Raw genomic sequence first — 24,327 nt, forward strand, 5'->3', positions numbered from 1 at the left:
TATGACCTAAACTGTCGTAAATCGAGCACCCCTGTACATTAACATGCACGTGTGAGTGACACGCCTCTAAATGTAAATTCAAACGCAGCATTGTGATCAAATTTGGGGGGATGCAGCTCTCGTGCTTTGAGGCCGTGCGGGTGTACCTAATGTCGTGTCCGCCTGCCGGGTTGCATATGCTGCACTTGTTGAGCGTCGGAGCACAACTATGAGTATATTTATGTTCGGCAGGAATTCAATGGCGGTGTGCGAGGAGGAGACGATTTACAGTGAAGGGGGGAAACACACTGCAACAGCTGTGAGTCAAATCCCACCCGGGCACGCAAAAGCCAAATGAGACACAGACAGACACACACACACTTCCTACTGCACACGCACACCAAACAGCTAGCATAGCTACGGGAAAACTGGGGTACGTCACTACATTACACCCAGAAAAGAGGGTGTCTCCACCCCGCCTACCCACCCTACGCGCGCCCCCCTGCCACGGCGAGCGGAAAGCTGTCAACCGGGGCCTGACCGCCGGGTTCAACCCAACAAGCCCCCCGCGCCCCTCCTCCTCCCTCCTCGATGTAAGAACTTGAACACAGCACACTTTGCCCGACCAAAAGTCGTACATTTTGTGGGCCCGAGTTCAACTTCCATGCCCTTGCAGCTCACTTACTGTGTGTGTGGGGGGGGCGGGGGGGGGAGAGATCTGATGTTGACGGTGGTCTCCGTAATCCTCGCGGTAGTTTCGCACTTCACTGCTCCAGCCTTCTGCCACCGTCCACCTCCCGTGGTCCGGCGGGTTTCCCGAGGGTGTCCGCCGCGCGCTCGAACGCTTGTCGTCCCGGGCAAAGAGCCGCCGAAGGTTCGCCGGTGTGCCTGCGGTGCCGTGGCGTCCCTTCACTGCTTCTCTCTCTCCGCCTGCCTTCTCCCCGCTTCGCCTCTCGCTCAGCGGCCGAGCCAACATCCGGGGCACTCAGCGCTCGAGCCGGATCTACTTTATGGCGTACGTCGATGCGCACGAAAGGTTTGGTTTCCCACCACCCCCAACTCAGCCGCCGCCGCCACAAAAGCTAGTGCGTAGTGAAGAACGCGAGGAGTCAAATCTCTGTTGTACATGTTAAAATGAATAATAAAATAACAAAATATATATATTTTAATACAAATTCTTATATGTGCCCTGCGATTGGCTGGCGACCGGTTCAGGGTGTACCCCGCCTCTCGCCCAGAGTCAGCTGGGATAGGCTCCTTTAGTGAGGATAAAAAGTATGGAAAATGGATGGATGTTACATTTTAGTACTAATTTTTGCATTAGGTTGCATGCCATATTTTGATATATATTACAAAAAATATTTTAAAAATATGTTGTGTGTTTTATTAAATATTTTATTCCTAATTTAGATACTGTAGATGTAATATATCAGAATCAGAATTAGAATCAGAATCATCTTTATTTGCCAAGTATGTCCAAAAAAAACACACAAGGAATTTGTCTCCGGTAGTTGGAGCCGCTCTAGTACGAGAACAGACAGTCAACTGACAGAGAACACTTTTGAGACATAAAAACATTGAGAAAAACAGTCACTGAGAAATAAAGGGTTGCTAGTTTATTTTTATTTTTTTGACAATTGTGCAAAAAGATGCAGAGTCCTCTAGCACTTAGAGCAGTTCGAATGACTAATCTCGCAATTCGAATGACTAGTCTGGTGCAATGACCATTGTGCAAAGGGCGCCGAAACTTCAAGGAGTGTATGCAGTTTAAAGTGACGAGTACTGTGATAATCTGGGACAATGTTGATTGTGCAAATGTTGGAGATACTCCTCAATCAGTGTGCAAATGGAGCAGATGCTACTCTGGCATGAGTGGCCAGTATTGGTCAACAACAGATATGGCACATATATTAATACTTTTAGCATCAATGGCGAGGTATCATTATTACATACTTCATTATACATATATATTACATTATACGCTGTACATAACATAAATACATTTTAATAAAATAGTTCATTTCTGATTTCATATATAAATGTGTAATAAAATCAAATAATAGTAAAACAATATACATAGTTATGTATTTGTTCCTAAACATTAAAATTTTATCTGACACAGTGTTCAGTTGCAGCATAACACATTCTGCGATAATTCCATGCTTAATTGATAAATAGGTAACTATTTACATGCGCGCACATACTGGCGAAGTGGCCAGGTGACTTGCGAGAGAGAAAAAGGTTGGTTTTGAAGCCAGTACACCCTTATTTAGAAATGCAACAGCGTCCCCTGTTGATAAATCATAGGTACTGTTTTTGAAAGCCGAAGCAATATAAATGTAAGAATCATTACCTTATCAGATTTAAAAAAAATAATAATAATAAATAAATAAATAAAAATAATTATTTCCCAAACTAATCTGGTGAACTAAGCACCAAATATTAAATTAAAAGCTGATGAAGCTTGCTCGGATGAGAGACGAAACGTCTTCTTCACAAACAGAATTGTCCAGTTGCGATTGATTCAATGCCCTGAGAACGACATGACCTGGAATATATATATATTATTATATATAATATTCACAGGCATAAATTAAAGAGGGGTTGTCACTTCCTCAAAAACGTAATGCGTTTGTGCATGCTGGTGGTTTTGTTTCAACGCAAATGTGAATAATAACCTTACAATTGCCATAAATCTTTTATATATCTACAGTACCTATGTATATATCCATCCATCTATGTATCTGTCCATCTATCTACAGTGGATATCAAAACTTTCAGGCTTCTGCTAGGAAAAAAAAGTCGGTAATAACCTATTACAACAGCTGAACTTTATTTGGGGTTAATCAAAGGCACTTTACATGTCATGTGTGTGCTGACTCTTAGCACGACTTTGAATGTCCGTGTACATTCCATTATAAGAGGGTGTTTACACTTGTGTAACCTCACCACATAATTGAAGTTGTTTGTCACTTACCCTCTTAAAAGATTTTTAAAAATGAATTAAGTTGATAATATTATAGTAGCTCACGTCAACATCGGAAAAAAACGTTTTGAAATGATTTATGTTGGTCTTATTTGTACATAACAAAAACCTGGCATCTTTCTGTCTACCTCATTATGTAGTGACAGTAGTACCACAGATGTCTGTTTAGTGGCGCTGTTTCTTCTGTTTTTGACAACAAAGCGCAGAGGAAGAGCATTCCACAGTTCCAGGAAGTGCCGTACTTGTGAAGTGTGGTCCTCGGCTTGAAGGTCTTCACTTCTGCACACCTTGGAGTCAAAAGTAAGACTTTTTTTTCTTTTCTTTTTTTCCCCACGAGGTACATTTAGCAAAGCGTCGTTATGAAATGGACACATGAGGAAGTCGCTGATAAACCTTTGTTCACCCTGTGTTCGTGCGAAGGTGACACAGCTGTAGGTTTTGTTATGACTGTACTGAGCGTTGGCGAGAAAATGTGGAAAATGAAAGTGGCTCTCTTAGTTTGAAGTTAACATCGGAACGAAAATGAAACATGCTTAGTTTGTTCCTTGTAGATAATTTATTATACTATCGTTATATCCTATCGTACTAGGGGCAAATGGCAAAAGTTACTACTATAACTAGTTCTTATCTGTAATTCAGTTTCCTGGTCAGAAAGAACATTATACTTATTCATAAATTCATTCTTCCTATGCACAATTTATATCTGCAACCTCATTTAGCTGACAAATTACGTCATTTTTTCCCTATTCATTTGTATGGGGTTTGTCATTACAGATAAGTAACCCGCCCGTTATATCGTGGTTTAGTTTTCGTGTTTTTGTTGTTGTAATTGGTATTATTTCATTATTATTATTAAGTGTTATTACAGTTATTATTTTGTAAAAAGACGTTTTACGATATTTGTATGTTATCCATTGCTCTTGCTCTCTGTTTGTATTGTTTTTAAGTGTGTTTAAAGACTCAGAATCGTGGTTTAGTATTTGCATTTCGTGTTTTTGTTTTTGCTATTATTTCTAGGTTTTACACGATCAGGATTTTTGGGGCCGATCAAGTTTAAACAACCGATAACCGATCCAATCACAAGATGGAGCAATGTGTCCATTTACATGACTTGTTCATTTATTTTATATACTTGTGTACTGTATACTGAGTACTGTATCCATCCATTTTCTGTACCGCTTATCTTCACTAGGGTCGCGGGCGTGCTGGAGCCCATCCCAGCTCAAAATTATTCTCTAGCAATTTAGACAAAAGTTAAAACATCAATGACCTCTAGGGGCATTCGAGGTTTGGCCACTGACATAAGTTTAGGTCAGATCAACATTACAACATCCATCCATCCATTTTCTGAGCCACTTCTCCTCACTAGGGTCGCGGGCGTGCTGGAGCATGCAAACTCCACACAGGCGGGGCCGGGGATTGAACCCGGGTCCTCGCCCACCGTACCGCCCACATTACAACATGACAGAAATAATGGGTGCTAACTTACTGCAATTAAATTACTTTAATAAATACTGTTAATGACATGCTTACTCTAACTTTCTCACTGTACCGGCTATATCAACGGGTGTTGTCCAGAGTTTGCGTCCGTTTGGCTATTCCTTTTTTTTTTTTTCACGCTGCGTTGCTTGAACGCGGCATGCTCCTCCTTGTGTACATTCTTCAGGTGCGCAATCAAATTTGTGTTGAAGCATTTAGCTGACGTTCCCCACAACGTACTTCAGTTGTGCACAGACCGCAAATAACTTACGTGTTGTTTGTCTGAGACACCACAAAATAGTCCCACAACCACGTGTTTTTTAACTGACAAGATTGAAAAAAACTTTATTGGACATCAGATAGTTACAGTACTGCGCCACAAGACACGTGACAAGGCTAAAAATAAACTAGCTTTTTGATTCATTCGCAACAGCGATGCAGTTAATTAAATGTCTTGTGCGGAGCCGATTGATGACGTCATTGATCGGATCGGTGAATTAGGACATGAAAGCCGATCAGCATAAAATGGTAATTATCGCCCGATACCGATCACACCGATCAGATCGGCGTAAAGTCTAATTATTTCATTATTATTGTAAGGTTTATTACAGTTACTTTTTTAGCGTTTTTATGATATTTTTATGTTATCCATTGCGCTTGCTCTCTCTCAATATGTTATAAATATCTTTGTATTGTTTTTAAATGTGTTTAAAAACTCAGGATGCCCCTTTTCAAGCTATTGTAGATGGTCTTTTCCACCTGGCATTTGAGATGGCACGAATTGTTATTCATATTTGATATGTAAATAATCTTTGCTCTAAATGGAATCAATGGATCGCTGTTATTCTTAATTTCCATCCATCCATTTTCTGAGCCGCTTCTCCTCACTAGGGTCGCGGGCGTGCTGGAGCCTATCCCAGCTGTCATCGGGCAGGAGGCGGGGTACACCCTGAACTGGTTGCCAGCCAATCGCAGGGCACATAGAAACAAACAACCATTCGCACTCACAGTCATGCCTACGGGCAATTTAGAGTCTCCAATTAATGCATGTTTTTGGGATGTGGGAGGAAACCGGAGTGCCCGGAGAAAACCCACGCAGGCACGGGGAGAACATGCAAACTCCACACAGGCGGGGCCGGGGATTGAACCCGGGTCCTCAGAACTGTGAGGCTGACGCTCTAACCAGTCGACCACCGTGCCGCCGTTATTCTTAATTTAAATATGGAAAACATCTTTGCTGTGATTAGGCCTTGGTGATATCACAGTGTGTTGTGGGGGCCAAGCGATCATAGCAATGTTACGTTTGGATTCTTCAATGTCTTACTATCATTGTAAAACACCATTTACCAAGCATTGGATTCTTGGCCCACTAAGAGAGGAATATGAGCTGAAAGGGGGTGTGGGTGAAAATAAAAAGGGAGGGGGATATTTTGAGGTCACATCCGCCACTCCCATTTACTTGTGCATTACATTCATCGCTCGCGCACATTTTGGTAACAATGACCGCAACCTTCATCTTGGCAGCGACTGAGACCCGCTCGCTTAAAACCTGGAAATTCCGTGTTGCCGTTCAGCTGAGTTGAGTGGGTGGGTACCAACCACTAAGTAGGCAAGTACTTGAATAATTAGTAACTAACTACATCACAAACACACGGAAATCTGATCCGGTCGTTTGCAAGCCTTGTGCCATTTATTGCCTATTGCATTCAATCGACAAACTGGATGGATGTCAAATTTAAACGATGTCACAGACTCATTTTGACCTATGTTATGCATAAAACAGTGGGGGGGGGGGGGAATGGATTTCAATGGAAGGGGACCTTTAGTTTTAACTAGGCTAATTGATGTGAAAGGTAAATGTAACTGACAGACTAAAATTACATTGTAGGTCTCTCAACTGAAGTTACAGATATTTACATCTTCTATTTAAAGTCCTATAATATCACACTCTTTAAAAATACAACCTTAAAATGTTTTTTAAAAAGCTGAATGTTACAGATATCACTGTTTTTTAAATGTTATGCAAGGTATCACATGATGTTTTTGCTTCTTAAAAAAACATGTTGAATGAGACACGTTATCGCACTATTTTTCAAGTAACTAAAATTTGGTCACTGAAAACTTTCCCCCGAAAATGGCCCAAAAGTGCATTGTTGGTTTTCGGCCAAAAGAATGGTTGCCAAAACAACACCGCCGAAAGAGGATGTTGTGATGACGCAAGCAAAAAACGCGGCCAGCGAGGGATTGTCTGTTTCGGAAATTTAATCTGCCGCCCTAACTGTACTTTGAGAGTGCAGGGTTCTGAGAGGGATAGTGCGGTCCCTTTCTTTGAATTTACGAACGACCGTCTTGTTTGAACAGCTTCCATGTTCGTCCTGCCTGACGCGCTGTCTCCCCAGTCCCCAGAGCGGCCCGAGTGCGCGCCGCCACTCCAAGAGTGTGGCGCTTTGAATAAACAAACAGCACATTCCAACAACACTCTTGAGTTTTCGAACGGTCTGGAGCGTAGCAGAGTGCGCTTGGAGTGGATTTCCATACACACCCTATATTGTTTATTTAAAAAAAAGCTACCTATGACCTATTTCTGGCTAGCTACAATGGAGAGCCGCTGAGGCGAAAGTTCGCTTTGTGTCTGGTGTCACCATAGAAGCGAATTAGCTATACTTCGGACACGTATTGTTATCACAAAGGAAAAATATATTAATATAATAAACAAGATAACCTTTATTAGTCCCACAATGGGGAATTACATACATATTACATGTAAAATTATTTTTATCCTATTACATAATATACTGCAATAACTGTCATGTGATACTGTACTGTGACTCTTGACATGTTCTTGACATAATTTTATAAGTATGTGAATTCAAACAAAGCTTTCTGGAAGTGAATTTCTATTGGTTGGTAGCGCTGCAGTCATAGCCATAAATGCGACTATATTAATAACTGGCATAATTTGTTTAGTTTTTTTCTATTTTCGTCCTTGGGTTCTTAATTTTTAGTTTCAGCCAATAATTCTATTTTGGTCCATCGCTAATAAGAACTAAAAGTGTAAAAATAAAAAATAAATAGGATGTTACTGGATATCATATTAAAGAAAAAATGTTGACTGTGAAAAGATATTTTAGAAGTTAAAAAAAATAAAAGGTTAGTCTTACAAGCTATGAAAGTGTTGCCATAGCCCAGTATTTAAAACAACAACTGAATGTTCCATACATCTTAATAATAATAATAACAAAAGTTGAATATGATATCGCGCATATTTTTAAAATACATTTTTGATCAGTGGTTTGGGGGAAACGTTGGATGTTACAAGTTGTTTATTTTAATGTTTTGATAAAAATTTCAATTATAATTAAATTATTTAATAAAAGAACATTTAAAGTGGTATATTTGTTCAATAAAAGTATGCATTTTCAAAATGTTAATGGTCATAATTTTATTAGACTGAACCTTTTTATATAAAACAACTATATATTTATCTTGGTTACTACTCAAATACCAATATATTACTCATTAATAATTTAAACAGGGAAATTAATAAACAATACTTTACTCACCCCCGGTCTCGAATGACTTACCTCACGTCCGTGTGCCGCCTCCCTCTCACCAGGCCATGACAGAACCCGTAGTCTCTTCCATTGATGGCAAGCTGGCCGAAGAGTTCACCGCTCCCTCCCACGTGGACGAGGTCAGGGAGAGGATGACCTCCTTCGCCCGGCTCCATGCCGAGGAGGGTCGCCGCGTGGTCCTCATCACGTCAGGCGGTACAAAAGTCCCGCTGGAGTCTCGCACCGTTCGCTTCTTGGACAATTTCAGCAGCGGCAGGAGGGGCGCGCAGTCGGCAGAGTACTTCCTAGACGCCGGCTACGCTGTCATCTTCCTGCACAGACATCGCTCGCTCTACCCATACGCTCTCATGTTCTCCTCTGTCAACATGCTGGATGCCCTGGAGTTCTCGGAACAGGAACCGGACCGCGTGGGGGTGAACCCGCAGGTGCTCCCCAATGTTGCCAAAGTGCTGAAGAAGTACCAGGAGATCACAGACGCCAAACTCCTGCTCCCCGTTGAGTTCAGCACTCTGTCGGAGTACCTCCACCTCCTCAAGGCGTCAGCGCAGGCCCTCAGCACCATAGGTAGATGTAAACACTTGTGGCGTCAGCTCGTGTTAGCATGTCGCTAACAGCTTTCTGCACATTAGGATCCAAGGCCATGTTTTACTTGGCGGCGGCTGTGTCAGATTTCTACATCCCTGCGTGTGACATGCCGGAGCATAAAATCCAGTCTTCCGATGGACCGCTTCAAGTGAGTCAAAAAAGCTATGGTAGAGTACACGCATAACTGAGCATTTTTTCCTCTCTTCCGATCAAAGTCAGCAAAGTCAATATTATCTGATGTCTCTAAAAGTTTATCCTGAGGGATTAGCCTTTGGTGGGGTGTGTTAAGAGTAATTTCTCCTCCCCAATCTGCCCGAACAACAATAGAGGCTCAGACGTGTAAATGTTTATATACAGATAATCGGGCCTAATTTGAGCATTTTCCCGCAAGGCCCGATGATCAGATGTCTCTAAAAGATTATCCTGAGTAATTATCTTGTGGTGTGAGGTGTGCTAAGAGTTATTTTTTTCGTCCCCGATGCTGGCAATTGTTTAAAAAAAAAAAAGAAACATTTATAGCGAGGTACACAAATACCCATAATTGGGCTAATCCCCCCCCCCCACCCCTTCCCATCAATGTAATCAAAGACCCGATTTTCGCATGTCTCTGAAAGATGATCCTGAGCAATTATCCTGTTGTTTGTAGTATGTTAAAGAGTGTTTTATCTTTCCCGGTCTGCTGGGGAAAATGATTGCGGCTGAAAAACATTTTCAAGCAGGGTACACTCATACCAATAAGGGTGAGTCGGCAAAAGCCCGATTATCGGAAGTCTCTAAAACAGCAGTGTCAAACTCATTGGAGTTCTGGGACCATTTCCAGCCTAATTTGATGTCAAAGGGGCCGGACCAATAAAATATATAATTATACATAAGATGTTTTTCATTGTCTTTTAATGCAAAAGAAAACAAAGACATGAGGAAAATCTTTAGATTTTTAGGCTTTACACGATCAGGATTTATGGGGCCGATCACCGATCAGCAAGTTTAAAAAAACGATAACCGATCACCGAGCCGATCACAAGATGGAGCAATGTGTCTATTCACATGACTTGTTCATGAATGTATATACTTGTGTACTGTATACTGTATCCATCCATCCATCCATTTTTCTGTACAGCTTATCCTCACAAGGGTTGCGGGTGTGCTGGAGCCCGTCCCAGCTCAAATTATTCTCTAGCATTTTAGACAAAAGTTAAAACACCAATGACCTCTTTCGGGCATTCAAGGATTGGCCACTGACATAAGTTTAGGTCAAATCAACATTAGATGACAGAAATAATGGGTGCTAACTTAATGTAATTAAATTACTGTATTGCAATTAAATTACTTTAATAAATACCGTTAATGACATGCTTACTCTAACTTTCTCACTGTCCCGGCTATATGGACGGGTGTTGTCCAGAGTTTGAGTCCGTTTGACTCCCCCCCCCCCCCCCATGTTGTTTGTCTGAGACACCGCAAAATAGTCCCACACAGACGTGTTTTTTCACCGAGAAACATTGAAAAAACTTTGTTGGCCGTCAGATAGTTACAGTACTGCGCAACAAGACACGTGGCAAGGCTAAAAATAAACTAGCTTTTGGATTCATACGCGACGAAGACGCGGAGTTAAATGTCTTGTACGGAGCCGATCGATGACGTCATTGATCGGATTGGCGACTTACGACATGAAAGCCGATCAGCATAAAATGCTAATTATCGTCCGATACCGATAACACCGATCAGATCGGCGTAGTCTATAATCGTTTTACAAAACAACAATTTTTGCTTCAGTTTGTCATCTACGTGTGCATAACATAAATCACAGTGATTGTATTTTAAGGCACAAAACTAAGTCACGGGTATTTTTAACTGAAAAATATAATATTGCACTTTAAAATTAAATCAGTTTATGAAGACATGAATTATTACCATTTCTTTTTCTACTAGAGCATAATTCTCAAAATTATCCTTAGTCCCCACCACCACAGTCTTATGTATTTTTTCACTTTCAAATTCATCTTGAAGACGGGATTTTACCTCCTAGCGGGCCGGTTTAGGCCCTCAGGCTGTACAACACCCCTGCTCTAAAAGATAATGCCGAGTGATTATCTTGTGGTATGGGGTGTGTTAAGAGTAATTTTTCCCACCCCGATCTGCTCAGAAAATGGTCGGGATTGTATACTTCTTTGAGGTTTCCCCAATCCAGTGTTGGGAAAGTTCATTTTCTATGTGAACACGTTCAAGTTGAGTTCTCCTTTTCCAAAAATGAACTCGTTCAGTTTATAGCTCATAATTTGGAACGAAGTTCATCATTCTAAAAATGAACTAGTTCATTGTTCTTTTTTTTCTGTGTATGTTGCTGATATGGGCTATTATCCTTAAAATACTGTCATTTGATTTTCCCATTGTTTCCACCTATTCAGTCCACACTAGTACCCATGGAGCAGGAGCTTTTACCATACCATCTCAAAAACATGAGGACATGTTTCTTGAATGGTGTTTTTAAAAAAATGAGGAATTAAAACAAAAACAGGACTTTAGTCTTTAATGCGCAAACAAAAACACGAAACACAATATGACAGGAACGATGGTGAAACGACTGATAACTTTGCATTTCTCGCAACTCTGACTGACTGTTAACAAAATATTTTATCTATTATATTACAAAACAAAATAAATTCCATATTATGACAGTGTGATCACAGAGTTTTAACTAAAGGATTATGATACAAATAATTATTTGCCTTGGAATCAATTTTTACAATTATGTACTATATTACAAAAGAACCACCGAATAACATTTCACTCCCATTTACGCAGTGTCCTTGAACGCACTTCGGGTTTTCACGCAGCTACGACGCGCCTGCCATGAATGGCGGCTGTGGCCGCACTGAATCGTTTGGCAAATACACCATTAGTCCGCCGATATACGAAGGCTCCTATATAGTGTGTTCAGACGGGGTTGTCCAAGACGTCCCTAACAAAATCTGCCACTATTGAATAAAAATTAACTTTCGTTCGAAAAACGTTCTTTGATGCCAGAATAAGCGTGTTTTCAATTATGTTCATGGGAAGAAATGAACTAAGTTCAGTTCATATTTGCACAAAATATGAACTCGTTCAGGTACAACACTGTCCTCATCAGTCTGGATGCCAAATGGCACCACGCTGCCTCACAGGTCAATCCTGGTATCTTGAGTACACCACACACTCTAAAAGCATCCAGATTTTTTCCTTGTCATGTAGGGTATCTCACGTTTTAAAAATTGGTAGGTGTGTACCACACTGAAGTTAATGTGGGCTAATTCAAACAATGATCCCGTCTTTATGCAGCTAAGCTTGAAGATGGTGCCCAAAATCTTGTCCCCACTGGTGAAAGACTGGGCGCCGCAGGCCTTCGTCATATCCTTCAAACTGGAGACGGACGGCGCCATCCTACTGGACAAGGCTCAGCGAGCGTTGGACATGTACAGGCACCAGGTAGTGGTCGGCAATGTGCTGGACTCACGGCGGGGCCACGTAGTGGTGGTGACGCCCACCAGCCAGCACGAGGTGGTCCTCTCCAAGGAGGATGTCGACAACCAGGTGGAGATCGAGGAGAGAATTGTAACTAATTTGACAGCGGCACACGAGCGCTTCATTCAACAAGCAGCAGCCTGATTGTAATCATCTGCTGCACGTTGTTTCGAGTCTTGGCTTTGTAGTCGTAGTAGGGATGACTATGATTAGTGACTTAATTGCTAACAATCATGTGCAATTGAATTTTTGCAATGTTTGTATCAAGGTGTCTTGGCGCATTTTAAAGAATCATGGATGTTATTATGGGCCAAGGAGCCAAATAACAAGACTCTATGCACGCAGCACTTCTGCATTTTGGATAAGGAGAACGCTAACCTCCAGTCACCAGGCAAAACAACAATAGCAATAATGACGGCATCAGACTCTTGTCTGCTGAAATTACGTAAAGTTGCCGTAAATGACGTATTACCTTTTTAATTGCTAGTTATCCTGGTATTACTGAAGTAAAAAGGATCCAAATCCAATTTAATGAGTCATTTGCAGTTAAACAGTAATTGTTGGTCTTTGTGTAGTTAGACTTTCACTGCTTAACCTTTAAGACTCTCAAGTCTGCGTATAGAGTACTTTGAAAAACAGCCCCTGCAGTAACAAAGTGCTATACATAATGATTGAACATAAATGGAACGCCTTTGTCATTGTATGGTGCTGCAGATACAACAAATCAAAAACAGATCTTTACAAAATACTTTTGAAATTTCAACCTCGAAGTACTAGCACCTAAATATTGACTAAACCCATTTCACAACCCCACCTTATATATTTAAAGAATTAGGTTATTTTTCAGTCAGATAACATCCCAGTAGCTTGAAACAAACTGACACCAGAAACTCGTACTCTAATCTTCCCACCAGAAATGCTTAATGTGTTGCCATGCATATGGTCCATAGAAGCCATAGTTGTTTGATGGCTAAATGGGCTGCGAAACGACTTATGAGGCAAAGTTTGATGTGTGATCGTTTCGGGTTCGGCTCTATTTCTTCGACCCGAAACCCACGCACCTCTTTAATTTGACTTTTATTGTTCAGCAAGTTTAAAAATCCATTTGCTATAACCCATAGACTAGAGAAATACCTAAAATTAAAGGCCTTGATAAGGACTTTTCAGATCTCACATTATTTTGTCATTATGACACAATCTCCCAAAATGTATTTGTAAAAACCCATATTTAGTCATACCCCAAATTAAAAGCCTTGATAAGGACTTCCTAAGTCTGACATTATTTTGTCATTGTCCTCATATGATTCCAAAATCTACCAAAACAGTTTTGCATAAGAAATATAACCAATCTCCAAAGATCTATTTGCAACGACCTAGATTGAGTCATACCTCAAATTAGGGGCCTTTCCAGATCAGCCTTATTTTTATTTTATTTTTTAAACTTTACCAATTAACAATTATTTAAATGTATTGATTGATATTCCTGCTAACAATACTGTATGTCCATCCCTAATTCATACATGCTTCAATTGTGAAATTAATTGACATTCTATTATTTCTGTACATTGCACTTACACAGTACAAACCATTAAAGATTGTAAAACGTTTATTCACCTTGCATGATGTCAATATTGTTATATAACCATGGTAGCCAAATATTCAAACTCGCAACCACATTCCACTGAACAAAGCCATGAGGCTTTCCCCTTTGTTACTTGAGTTTGATACTCTTCTTGACTCCTGCGCGAATACCAGACAGTTCTCCGCTGTATCTCGTCTCCTCACGCCGAACCTCGCGGACCTGATGAACATGCAACCGGTTAACATCAGACATAAGCGTACACTGAAGCTACTACTACATGTATAAGGAAAACACACCTGGCCTTTTCTGCGGATCTTAGCCCGCCGGAACTTCTCGCGGTGCTTGACTCGAGGGTTGCGGTCGATTTTCTTCCTCTTGGGAGTGAGCCCTCTGTTCTTGGCCATCTGCGAGGAGGGTCAAGTCACGACATTAGGACGTGCTTGGAACATTTTGACAATGGAATGCCTGATCTTCAAAGGGGGAATATTTTACTTTATTTTCATTTGATTAATAATACATTTTGCTGGGTTCTGTATAAAAAAAGACGGGTATTGTGTTGTAGTGCTGCTATTTTGCAGAATCTCTGAGAGACACACATTTCTGTAAGTCTGAATAGTGAATGTTTCGTATCATGACATGCAAGCCTCTTTCACACCGAGATCCCACAAAATGTATGCATTACAGCAGTAAATCTGGCATCGATTCATGTGTGTGTGTGCCTTTTACACAGAACCCAGCAAGGACACAATAAGACTTTTACAGATCCCGCAAATTTCCTGGGTGCAATAAAATAACCAGAATTTATTCATGTGTATGCCTTTTCCACAGACCCCACCGAAGCCAAAAAAGTCTCTCAACACAGGGCACACAAAATTGCCTTGTTACAACAGTAGAACTGTCAGTTATTCGTGTGTCCTTTACACAGAATCCAGCAAAGGCACATAAGCCTCTTTCATGCAGAGATTGCGTAAAATTGTCGTGTTAAACAGGAGAAACGGCATTTAATGTATTTATGTGTGCGCCTTTTATGCAGAACCAAGCAAAGGCACATAAGAGTCTTTTACAGGGATCCCGCAAAATTGCCTTTCCACCACTGTGTGAGCTTTCACACAGCAACACGGCATCTCATAATGAGATATTAGATGACGCTAGGGCAACAGTGAGCAACCATTTTTAGACTCAAGTATTCTATGGTTTATTTCATAAATTAATTGCGTAATTGCATAAAAAAACATTTTGCTCCACGAAGTAATTCGTGCGAATGCAGCAACATTAGCACTGTCGAAATTTAGTTTGAACTTTTTTTGCAATGGACTTATTCGATTAATCGTTGCAGTCCCTAGCTTCCTCATTACCTGGTACGTGATGCCTCTTTTAGCCTCTGGATCCAACTCCTCCCTCTCATCCACGTCTTCATTCACCCTGGAACATTGTCGACAATTTAGAAAACGCATAGATTTTTTATTTTCACTTCACAAGCTCTACTCACTCTTCAGGGTTTTGCGGTTTGCTCTTCCTCTTCAACTTCATCCTCGCCTCCACTTCTCTGTAGAATCTCAATGCCGCCTCCTCGTCCAGGTCCGAATCGGAGGCGTCCTCTGTCTCTGGTGCCTCTTTGACAGAATCCTACCTCCACAAATGTGCCCTCATTAGCATCCGTGTCAACTGTTAGCGTCGATTTATTTATATTTTTTCACCTTGTCTTTTTGGGGGGATACTGCAGCTTTCTTCTCTGCTACTGGTTTCCTGGCGATCTCGTCTTCCTCCCGAGCAGCCAGCAACTTGCTGTACTGCGGCGCCAGGCGGGCGTCAACTAAGCTCAGTTCATTGATTAGCTGCAGGCAGGAAGATGCAGGGTTGTAAATTTGATTTGATGAATTAAAACAGACTTCAGCTTTACAGATGCCACGTCAGAAATCTTTTGGGGTCAATGTTGAACAGCGTTTGTTTCAATATGTGACTATGTTAAGCAGCTTTCGTTTCATAATGCACTACGCCAACATAAACTTCAGCTTTACAGATGCCACATTCCGGATTCTTTGTGTCACTGTTGCAAGTAACAGTTTTGGTTCCACAATGTACCACTCCACCGTTAAGTTTCAGTTTTACAGATGCCACATCACTAAAGGTGTCACAATTAAATCGATTAATCAACAAGTAATCAATGATCAAATAATTGGACAACTATTTTGACAATCAATCAATTGTTTAGAGCCATTGTTTAACTTAAAATTGACCAAATCCTCTGATTTCAGCCTCTCAACATTAAATATTCTCCGATTTCTGCAGTCCTTCATGAAAGCACACAGATTGTCTTTTGTGTTTTATCAAAACACGACATTTGCAAACATCTACTTTTACTTTAGAAAAGAATGATCAACATTGTTGCCTATTTTCTGACATGTTACAGACCAAAGCAGTAACTGAATCATGATCAATTTATGGAAAAATAGTCAGTTTAATCTATTACAAAAATAAGCATTATTTGCCTTTGTCAATGAATAGCCTGTAATTGACATGCAGTTGAACCTGAAGCAGCCTCAGAAGTGTATATCACACTAGTAGCCCCTCGCATTAATCAGTACCCAAGAAGCGGCTCTCCGTTTCAAAAAGGTTGGGGAGTACGTCAATGCCTCTCATGTGATATTGCATAGTTGTTTAATTTGGTTTTGTTTAATTGTAAAAGTAGCAAATAATCATAGATTAGTTCATTATAAAAAATATATATATATATTTTGCAATCAACTTGAATGCAAAATATTTGTATTTGATTAATTGATGGAATAACAGATAGAAATAATAGATTCTAAAAATATTCGATAGTGACAGCTCTACACCACGCAACTTTTGCTTTGGAATGCACAGAGTTCACCAGAATCCTCAACTTTACAGATGCCATGTCCTAATTGTTTTCAGGTCTATGTTGAACGATAGAGAAGCTTCTGCTCCTGAATGCTCAAACGTCACTGTAAACTACAGCATTACAGATGCCATGTACAGATTATTTTTCAGTTAAATGTTTTGTGCCACAATGTGCCACTTCATCATTAACTTCAGCTTTACAGATGCCGTGTCGGTATGGTGGCATCATGTCATAAAGGCACTGCTGCCAACCTATAAAAATTCACTTCGACAACAATTTGTCCAAATTTTACTGAATTTCCATATTTTCAAAATTTTGTCAAGAACATTACCTTGCAACAGTCAATCATAATCGTTAATAAATTATGGCTTCAATGTTTATAATTTTTGGATGCCCCCCCCCCCCCCCCCCACCGTCTGGAACAATCGGCCGTAACGAGTCAACGTCCAGTTATTTCCGTAACAAAATACAGACTTACATTTCTGTAGGTGAGCAGTCGTTCGATGACCGGGTGGTTTTGAGCGGGGATCCGTTTGGCTTTGAGCACCAAGTAGAAGCTGATGTTCGTACAGTAACTGAGACAAGAAGCAGTCAAGTTCAGGACTTCGCCAGCGAGACAATACAGTTTTAAAGTACTGTACTTACTTGAGGTAAAGCTGCTGTTTGGTCTTCAGGTAGTCGGCACCCTTTTGGTAACAGGAGCAAAGTAGAATTCATTCAGTGGAAGCAACGACATATGGACAAACTTAACTTAAAATAAATAACTTTTAAAGGAAACTAAGCATTTTTTCCTCACAATTTCAAACACTTCCCGGATGTTTCAATAACATGTCTGTGACATGCTTTTCATCGATATACCCCAAAAATCAAGAATTATAGAACAAGTAACACAGCCTATTTCTTGTTTTGCTGAGTATAGATTTCGTTAACATCACGACCAGGGGTGGGACCCTGAGCGTTGCAAATAGACTGGCTTCTCCTTGCGTTACATCAGAAGACTACACAAACATTAGTAGTATCTTTATCCAAGTAAACAACTGCAATGCATCCCACAGGACACACAATGAATATAAATAAAACTGTGAAATAGGTCACCTTTCCCGGTGGGATCTTTCCATCTTTGACCATCTGCACGAGTGGCTGCAGCTGGTCCTTCATTTCTGTAAGCTGCAGACCAACAATTTAATTCTCATTGGCTGGTTTGCTAAGCGGTTATCGCTGTCTCTGTGTACCTTCGCCTTGAAGTCCTGAATGAGTTCGAGCAACTCGGGCGACTCTTTCTTGAGCAGTTTCATTTTCTCCTTGTGGGACATCTGTTTCAAGTCCTTGACAATCTTCTCCTTTTCCACAACCATCGCCTCGGTCTTCTCCTCTGTGGCAAACTCCTTTATGTGGAGCCATGTGAAACAACAACAAAAAAAAGTTCATTAGCCACACAGAAAGAGCATTTCATGGCAAATAAAGCCTGATGTTACAAGTACCTGGAAAAAGTTCAAGTCATAGTCCTCCTCGCTGAGATGTTCTGCCAAGCGCTTTTGGATTTTCTTGGCTTCTTCCTCCTCCTCCTCTTCTTCCACCTCCAACTCATCATGTGACTTTGCCTCTGTCGACATGCGATGGAAACGCGTCACGCACAGTGGAATAGAAACTTCTGCTAAATTTCCAAATTTCACCCAAAACAGACTTTTCTTCCCATGTCCCACTTCTTTTTGGGATAAAGCTTAAATATTGAGTAGCTTTTGCTCTGGAAAGCAAAAGATCGGCCGAAAGATGCCTCGGATCTGGAAAAACTCCTAAGTCAGGTCACTCGTATCTCAAGGTACCACTGTAGAGGATGTTTTATTTAGGTGTCGTAATTGATTTGAAAAACACTTAATATTGTTATGACACTATAAATAAAGGCCTCCGTCTTAATAAAACGAAATACAGTATGCTCACTTGTGGCCACGTAGTCAGAGTCATAGAACATCTTCTTTTTGGTGCCCCATGCTAGTTCATTGGGAAGTTCTGAGGAGGACAATAAAATCAATGTTAAGCGAGCTGAAAGTCTACCATCATCACACCCTGATGGATTCATGTCTCACCTTCCTCTTTCTTCCCCTCGAGATCGCTCTCCATGTCGGTGCCTTCACTCTCCTCACTGACCTCCTGCTCATCTTCATCGTCGTCCGTCTCAGAATCGTCCAAGGCCATGACTTCCTCCTGCAGAAATTAACAAATTTCCTCTGGAACTCATGAGATAATGATAAACTTCTTCTTCTTTTCCTTTCGGCTTGTCCCGTTAGGGGTCGCCACAGCGCGTCATCCTTTTCCATGAGAGCCTATCTCCTGCATCCTCCTCTCGAACACCAACTGCCATCATGTCTTCCCTCACGACATCCATCAACCTTCTCTTTGGTCTTCCTCTAGCTCTCTTGCCTGGCAGCTCCATCCTCATCATCCTTCTACCAATATACTCACTCTCTCTCCTCTGGACGTGTCCAAACCATTGAAGTCTGCTCTCTCTAACTTTGTCTCCAAAACATCGAACCTTGGCTGTCCCTCTGATGAGCTCATTTCTAATTTTATCCAACCTGGTCACTCCGAGAGCGAACCTCAACATCTTCATTTCCGCCACCTCCAGCTCTGCTTCCTGTTTTCTCTTCAGTGCCACTGTCTCTAATCCATACATCATGGCTGGCCTCACCACTGTTTTATAAACTTTGCCCTTCATCCTAGCAGAGACTCTTCTGTCACATAACACACCTGACACCTTCCTCCACCCGTTCCAACCTGCTTGGACCCGTTTCTTCACTTCCTGACCACACTCACCATTGCTTTGGACGGTTGACCCCAAGTATTTAAAGTCCTCTACCCTTGCCATCTCTTCTCCCTGTAGCCTCATTCTTCCCCCACCACCCCTCTCATTCATGCACATATATTCTGTTTTACTTCGGCTAATCTTCATTCCTCTTCTTTCCAGTGCATGCCTCCATCTTTCTAACTGTTCCTCCAGCTGCTCCCTGCTTTCACTGCAGATCACAATGTCTGATAAACAATGATAAACTCCAACAGGAAAAAGGGATCACACCTCATCATCCAGCTCCTCGTCATCGCTCTGCAACTGAACTCCACTGGCGAGGAGTTTCTGTGTGGAAAAAAGTCCAGAATATAAAGCATATAGTTAAAAATAAATGAATAAAAAAGCACAGATGATACAAAGTTGTAATTACCAGTTGAAGATGACCAAAGTATCCCATAAAAGTAATCAACACGTTCTAATAAGTTAGAGAGTTCGAACACAAAAGCAGACATCTCCAACTTTTATTGAAAAGGTCTTTGTAATTTCCTCTGAAAACCAGACAACTTGAAGAAAATAATTTAATTTAGTTCAAAGACAGTCCAAATACGTGTAAACTGGACATACGTGTAAACAGGGCGTTCAAAGTGAAGTGAGCGGCGTGGGAGCCATGGATGACAAATGGCGAACACAGCTTTACTAAGATTAGGAGGCAGCGCCGGGCCAGTTACGCCACAATTTGTGAATGGATTGTGGATGCTTGTTCGAGCTTTCGGCAACGAGACTGACTCGAACATAGCGCGTTTGTTTGAGAACTTGCCCAGCTGTTCATTTCGGATACAGAAGATGAGGACTTTGATAGATTTGTGGATGAGGATTGATCAAAAAATAACGTGAGTACATTGTTAAATACTTCAATAAAGTACAACTGAACTCAGTTTTGCTCCCGCTGCCTTTTTAAAAACATTGCTTTAGCGTGCATGCATGCTACCGTATGTTTTAACCTAGCGTATGTTTTACCATGCCTGCGCCCAATAATACGGTGCGCCTTATCTGTGTGTTAAATACAGAAATAGACCCCGTAACTGAGACTGCGCCTTTTAATACGGTGCGCCCTACGGTCGTGGAAATACGGTACTTGATTGCAGCCAACACGGGCGGAGGCTTCCTCTGTAAATCTGTAGACCTGAACCCTAACATCAATCTCACCGACTTAGTGATTCATTCTAAAAAGAACCGGCTCTTTCAGCTCCTAGGTGGTCCCTAAATTTTTAATTACCAAATAATGACTAAGTAAAAAATGCATTATATGTATCATTTATAATGCTAAGTGCTTTGAGTCATATACTCAGAATGCTACAAAAAATAAACTCATCTGAAATCAACTTCCTTATTATGATTATTATTTATAGAGAGCACTTAAAAAAAACAAGCGCAGCTGTGGCAAAGTGCTGTATGCAAAAATCAAACAAAAAAACAATAATAAAATATTATTATAATAATAATAATAGCCGGAGCTGTCCAATTACAGAAAGTTGAGCGGCATAAATGGAATTACTTCCAAAGCCAAATGCCACCACAACAATGTAGGAACATTTTGGATTCAAGCAAGAATAACGCGGCCATCCCACTAACGCCGACGTGTTGGTATGTCAAATTTGCAACAAAGACAAGACAACTTAAAACCTCAGTGACTAAATTCATTTTAAACAAAACCATTCCACCAAATTTCTTCAGCTGGAAACAAAAAACACGGTGGGACATTTCTCAGTTCCTGTCAGCTTCCAATTATGGAATCTTTTGCCCAAACAATGCAAATACAAACATGACAGCGTATATGGCGCACGTATGCTCACATTATATACGGTATAGTGCTACTCACTATTGTAAGAGATGTAGCCATTGAACATGTTAACAAAGGAGTGTTTAAAGAAAGGCTGCAGACTTTTGAAAAGTAGTACAAATCTTGAATCAAAACAAGTTGCTTTATTTACTCGTTGCGTTATTAATGGTGATACTTAGCACTTTCTTAACCAACTAGAAACTTGATTGGCAGTATATTTATTGCCTGTAAAGGCATTAATGACTGTTTATACGTCTGTACCAAATGTTTAATATTTAAGTACAATTTTTGTGAACAGAGACTGAGCCTGTTTTATTTTTATTTTTAAACGAAGATATTTTCTACATTAAAATGTCAATGTTCATTTGACTTAGAATTAAAAGTATTTGATCGGGTATGCAATGTACTTGAATTATTATGCTCTAATATTCTATCAGTGGCATAAAAAACAACGATATACTATCGTTTGTCGTGATAGTTTTTGGGAAAATATATCATCCTAAAAATTTGCCTAAACAAATAATACATTGAGAGAAAGCAAAAGCAATGAATAACACAAAAATATTGTACAAACACTATAAAAAAAATAGAGTAACATCTGTAATCAAAATCTGTACTATAGCGAAGCCTTAAGTGTAAAATGATCTCTGCATATAATGCTTGCTGGTTTCTGCAATTCAACCTTTATTTTTGATGAGTTTTACATACCAGCTGTTTTTTGTTTTGGGGGGTTAGGAAATTCCCCATCGAACGATGCTGTGATAGGCACTCTGGAAGTAAGCGTGGCTCTATTTCTGTCTGAATGGTGCTTGTCGGATTTTGCGTTTGAGCTCTTCAGTTAATAAATCAAACAGTTAATTTCATTTTAAATGACATTGGATCCATGAGAAAGTATTATGATAAGAAAAAAAAATTACCTCAATCTTCTCATCATGAAACGTATCGATTTGGTCCTTGGAGTTCTGAGAAAATGTAAGATTACAAGATGAATGCATATATTTTCATTCAAATATTATAATTGCAACCACACAACGGCAACAAAGAGAATAAATTGTGACCAAAACATCCATCCGTCCATTTTTCGTACCAGCTTATCCTCACTAGGGTCGCGGGCTGCTGGAGCCTATCCCATCTATCTTCGGGCAAGAGGCGGAGTACACCCTGAACTGGTCGCCAGCCAATCGCGGGGCACATATAAACAAACAACCATTCGCACTCACATTCATATTCACTCAGAACTGTGATGCAGATATGCTAACCAGTCGGTCACCGTGCCATCCCGGTTTCCTCCATCCCCAAAACATGCATGGTAGATTAGTTGAAGACTCTAAATAGCCCCTAGGTGTGGTCATGAAGTAAACTTTTTTTTTTTGCTAAGATTTCAAGCGTTATACCAACAAAGTTGAAAGCAGTTCCGTATTGAGGACGCACAATCTCTGTTAGGTCAAGTTTTGTTCTACTTGAGGCAGCAATCTAATTGAGAATGAATCAATAACCTTAGTTACTTTAAGACATAAGTTACAACTTTAACCTATAGTCAAACCTGACCGTGACCATGCTAATAATCGAAGATAGTAGAAATAATTTCTAAAACATGGAGGGGTAAAAAAAACTGCTTACTTTATCTGGTACGGGCATGTTTTTGTAACCTTCTGGGTCATCTTCATCATACTGTTGCTCATTTTTGGGCCTCCGGATCTTTTTACGCCTATTAATAGAAAGAGACAAGAGGAGTAAAAAAAAATTATATCACTGAATGCTGTTGTGGGCCGTCCCAACAATTCCAACAGGATAAAGTGATAAGAAGAGATATGAACCTCGTTTTCACTTGATGTCACGGGGCTTTATCAGTGAGAATTTCCACAATAAATTATGTTTAATTACGTTTTACTGGCATTCATTCAGAGTGCTTTGAAGGTTTTGAGGATTTCAGGTGGAAAAAAAATAAATGTGAAATCACACATTGATGATGATGACAGTCATATAAATAGACAGATAGACATACTATACTTTCTTTACTCAATTCAAAACGTGTTAACGGCGCACGTTGTACACAAAGTCGTGTCGTGACTTGACTTTACGCTGATGATAACGTTAGGCAGACTCACCTTAATGCTCGAACCATTGTGCAGGAATTCAATACAACATCCGGCAAAGGAGGCAAACAAAATGTCAATTTCGTTTAGAATGGCTGTTATGTTGCCTTATTCGACTAAATAGCCCAGATAGTAATTAATTAACATATTGGCAATGCTCTCAACATGTGCTTCCGCAAATTCTTCTTCTTTGGCGTCTTAGTGGAGAGTGACGTGAACCATGGTACGACTAGCGCCACCTACTGTATCACAGGGGAACGACTGGTTTGGTGATATTTCTTTTAATTGCAACTCAAGGAAAAAGAAATGAGGTTATTAATCGAGAAAAGTGACGTACATGGAAACACAAAATAATATACAATCACATTTATACATAAAATGTTTATATATGCTATGCCACCCAAAGAAATGCTGAAAATTACGTAAATGAATGGAAAAAAGGTGATTAAAAAATGTGAATGCAAATGAGGAATTTAACACATCTATGGTTTCTGGTGCTGTATGTAAGGGAAAGATTATTATGACCAATCTTAAACGGCGTAGCTCAGCCTCGTGTCGGACAGGATTTTCAACTCTGTCGCGTGTGGCGGGCTCAGACTGCGGTTCACTCCCGGTCATTTGTAGGATGTATGAAGTGTACATTATTAGAAACATTTTCAATGTAGGCAGCACGGTGTAGGAGTGGTCAACCTGTCACCCTCACAGGTATATTAGGCATAATAAATATTTCCCCCCTTCCATCCATCCATTTTCTATAGCACTGAACTGAACCCTATCCCTGCCGACTTTTGGGCAAGAGAAACCGTGTATACTCTGGATTGCCAATTGCATACAACGCATTAAGACAAACAATAATGTGCACTCACATTCACACCTATGGAAAATTTAAAGTCTTTAGTGAACCTAACATGCATGTTTTTGGAATGTGGGAGTAAGCCACAATGGAAGGCCGGAGCTGAGGTTTGAACCTCTCGACTGTGAGGCTCATGCACCAATCACAATAACACCGTGCTACCATAAACTATATCAATCGATCCATTTTCTATAGGAAGTAAATACATT

At 40.4% G+C, this 24,327-nt stretch overlaps 3 protein-coding genes across 5 annotated transcripts in view; 1 reads left to right on the forward strand and 2 right to left on the reverse strand.

The window, feature by feature from the left end:
- The window catches only part of foxj3 (forkhead box J3), a 168,489-nt gene extending 167,484 nt beyond the window's left edge, over positions 1–1,005 (reverse strand). For 2 of the 3 annotated variants that reach the window (XM_061786214.1, XM_061786216.1), the window contains exon 1: positions 665–1,003. The gene's annotated coding sequence lies outside the window, so the exon portion shown is untranslated. Of the gene's footprint in view, positions 1–664 lie in introns of all 3 variants that reach the window. The other variant, XM_061786217.1, reaches the window with a different exon arrangement.
- Positions 1,006–3,152: 2,147 nt separating this feature from the next.
- Positions 3,153–13,711, forward strand: ppcs (phosphopantothenoylcysteine synthetase). The gene is made up of 4 exons (XM_061786219.1): positions 3,153–3,265; positions 8,061–8,583; positions 8,649–8,752; positions 11,920–13,711. Exons 2-4 carry the CDS (start codon positions 8,064–8,066, stop codon positions 12,244–12,246), a joined length of 951 nt encoding a protein of 316 aa, XP_061642203.1. The 5' UTR covers positions 3,153–3,265; positions 8,061–8,063; the 3' UTR covers positions 12,247–13,711.
- On the reverse strand, positions 13,691–23,477 carry utp3 (UTP3 small subunit processome component). Its single transcript, XM_061786218.1, has 16 exons — positions 23,278–23,477; positions 22,790–22,877; positions 22,087–22,131; positions 19,618–19,674; positions 18,632–18,749; positions 18,486–18,554; positions 18,029–18,150; positions 17,780–17,932; positions 17,643–17,714; positions 17,193–17,233; positions 17,026–17,122; positions 15,382–15,519; positions 15,174–15,310; positions 15,040–15,106; positions 13,981–14,088; positions 13,691–13,903 (listed from the first exon to the last, which is right to left on the reverse strand). The coding sequence occupies exons 1-16, from the start codon at positions 23,292–23,294 to the stop codon at positions 13,814–13,816; spliced, it is 1,419 nt and encodes a 472-aa protein (XP_061642202.1). The 5' UTR covers positions 23,295–23,477; the 3' UTR covers positions 13,691–13,813.
- Between the last annotated feature and the right edge of the window lie 850 nt (positions 23,478–24,327).

This window comes from Phyllopteryx taeniolatus, chromosome 9 (genome assembly GCF_024500385.1).
Source record: "Phyllopteryx taeniolatus isolate TA_2022b chromosome 9, UOR_Ptae_1.2, whole genome shotgun sequence".
NCBI classification, from domain to species: Eukaryota; Metazoa; Chordata; class Actinopteri; order Syngnathiformes; family Syngnathidae; genus Phyllopteryx; species Phyllopteryx taeniolatus.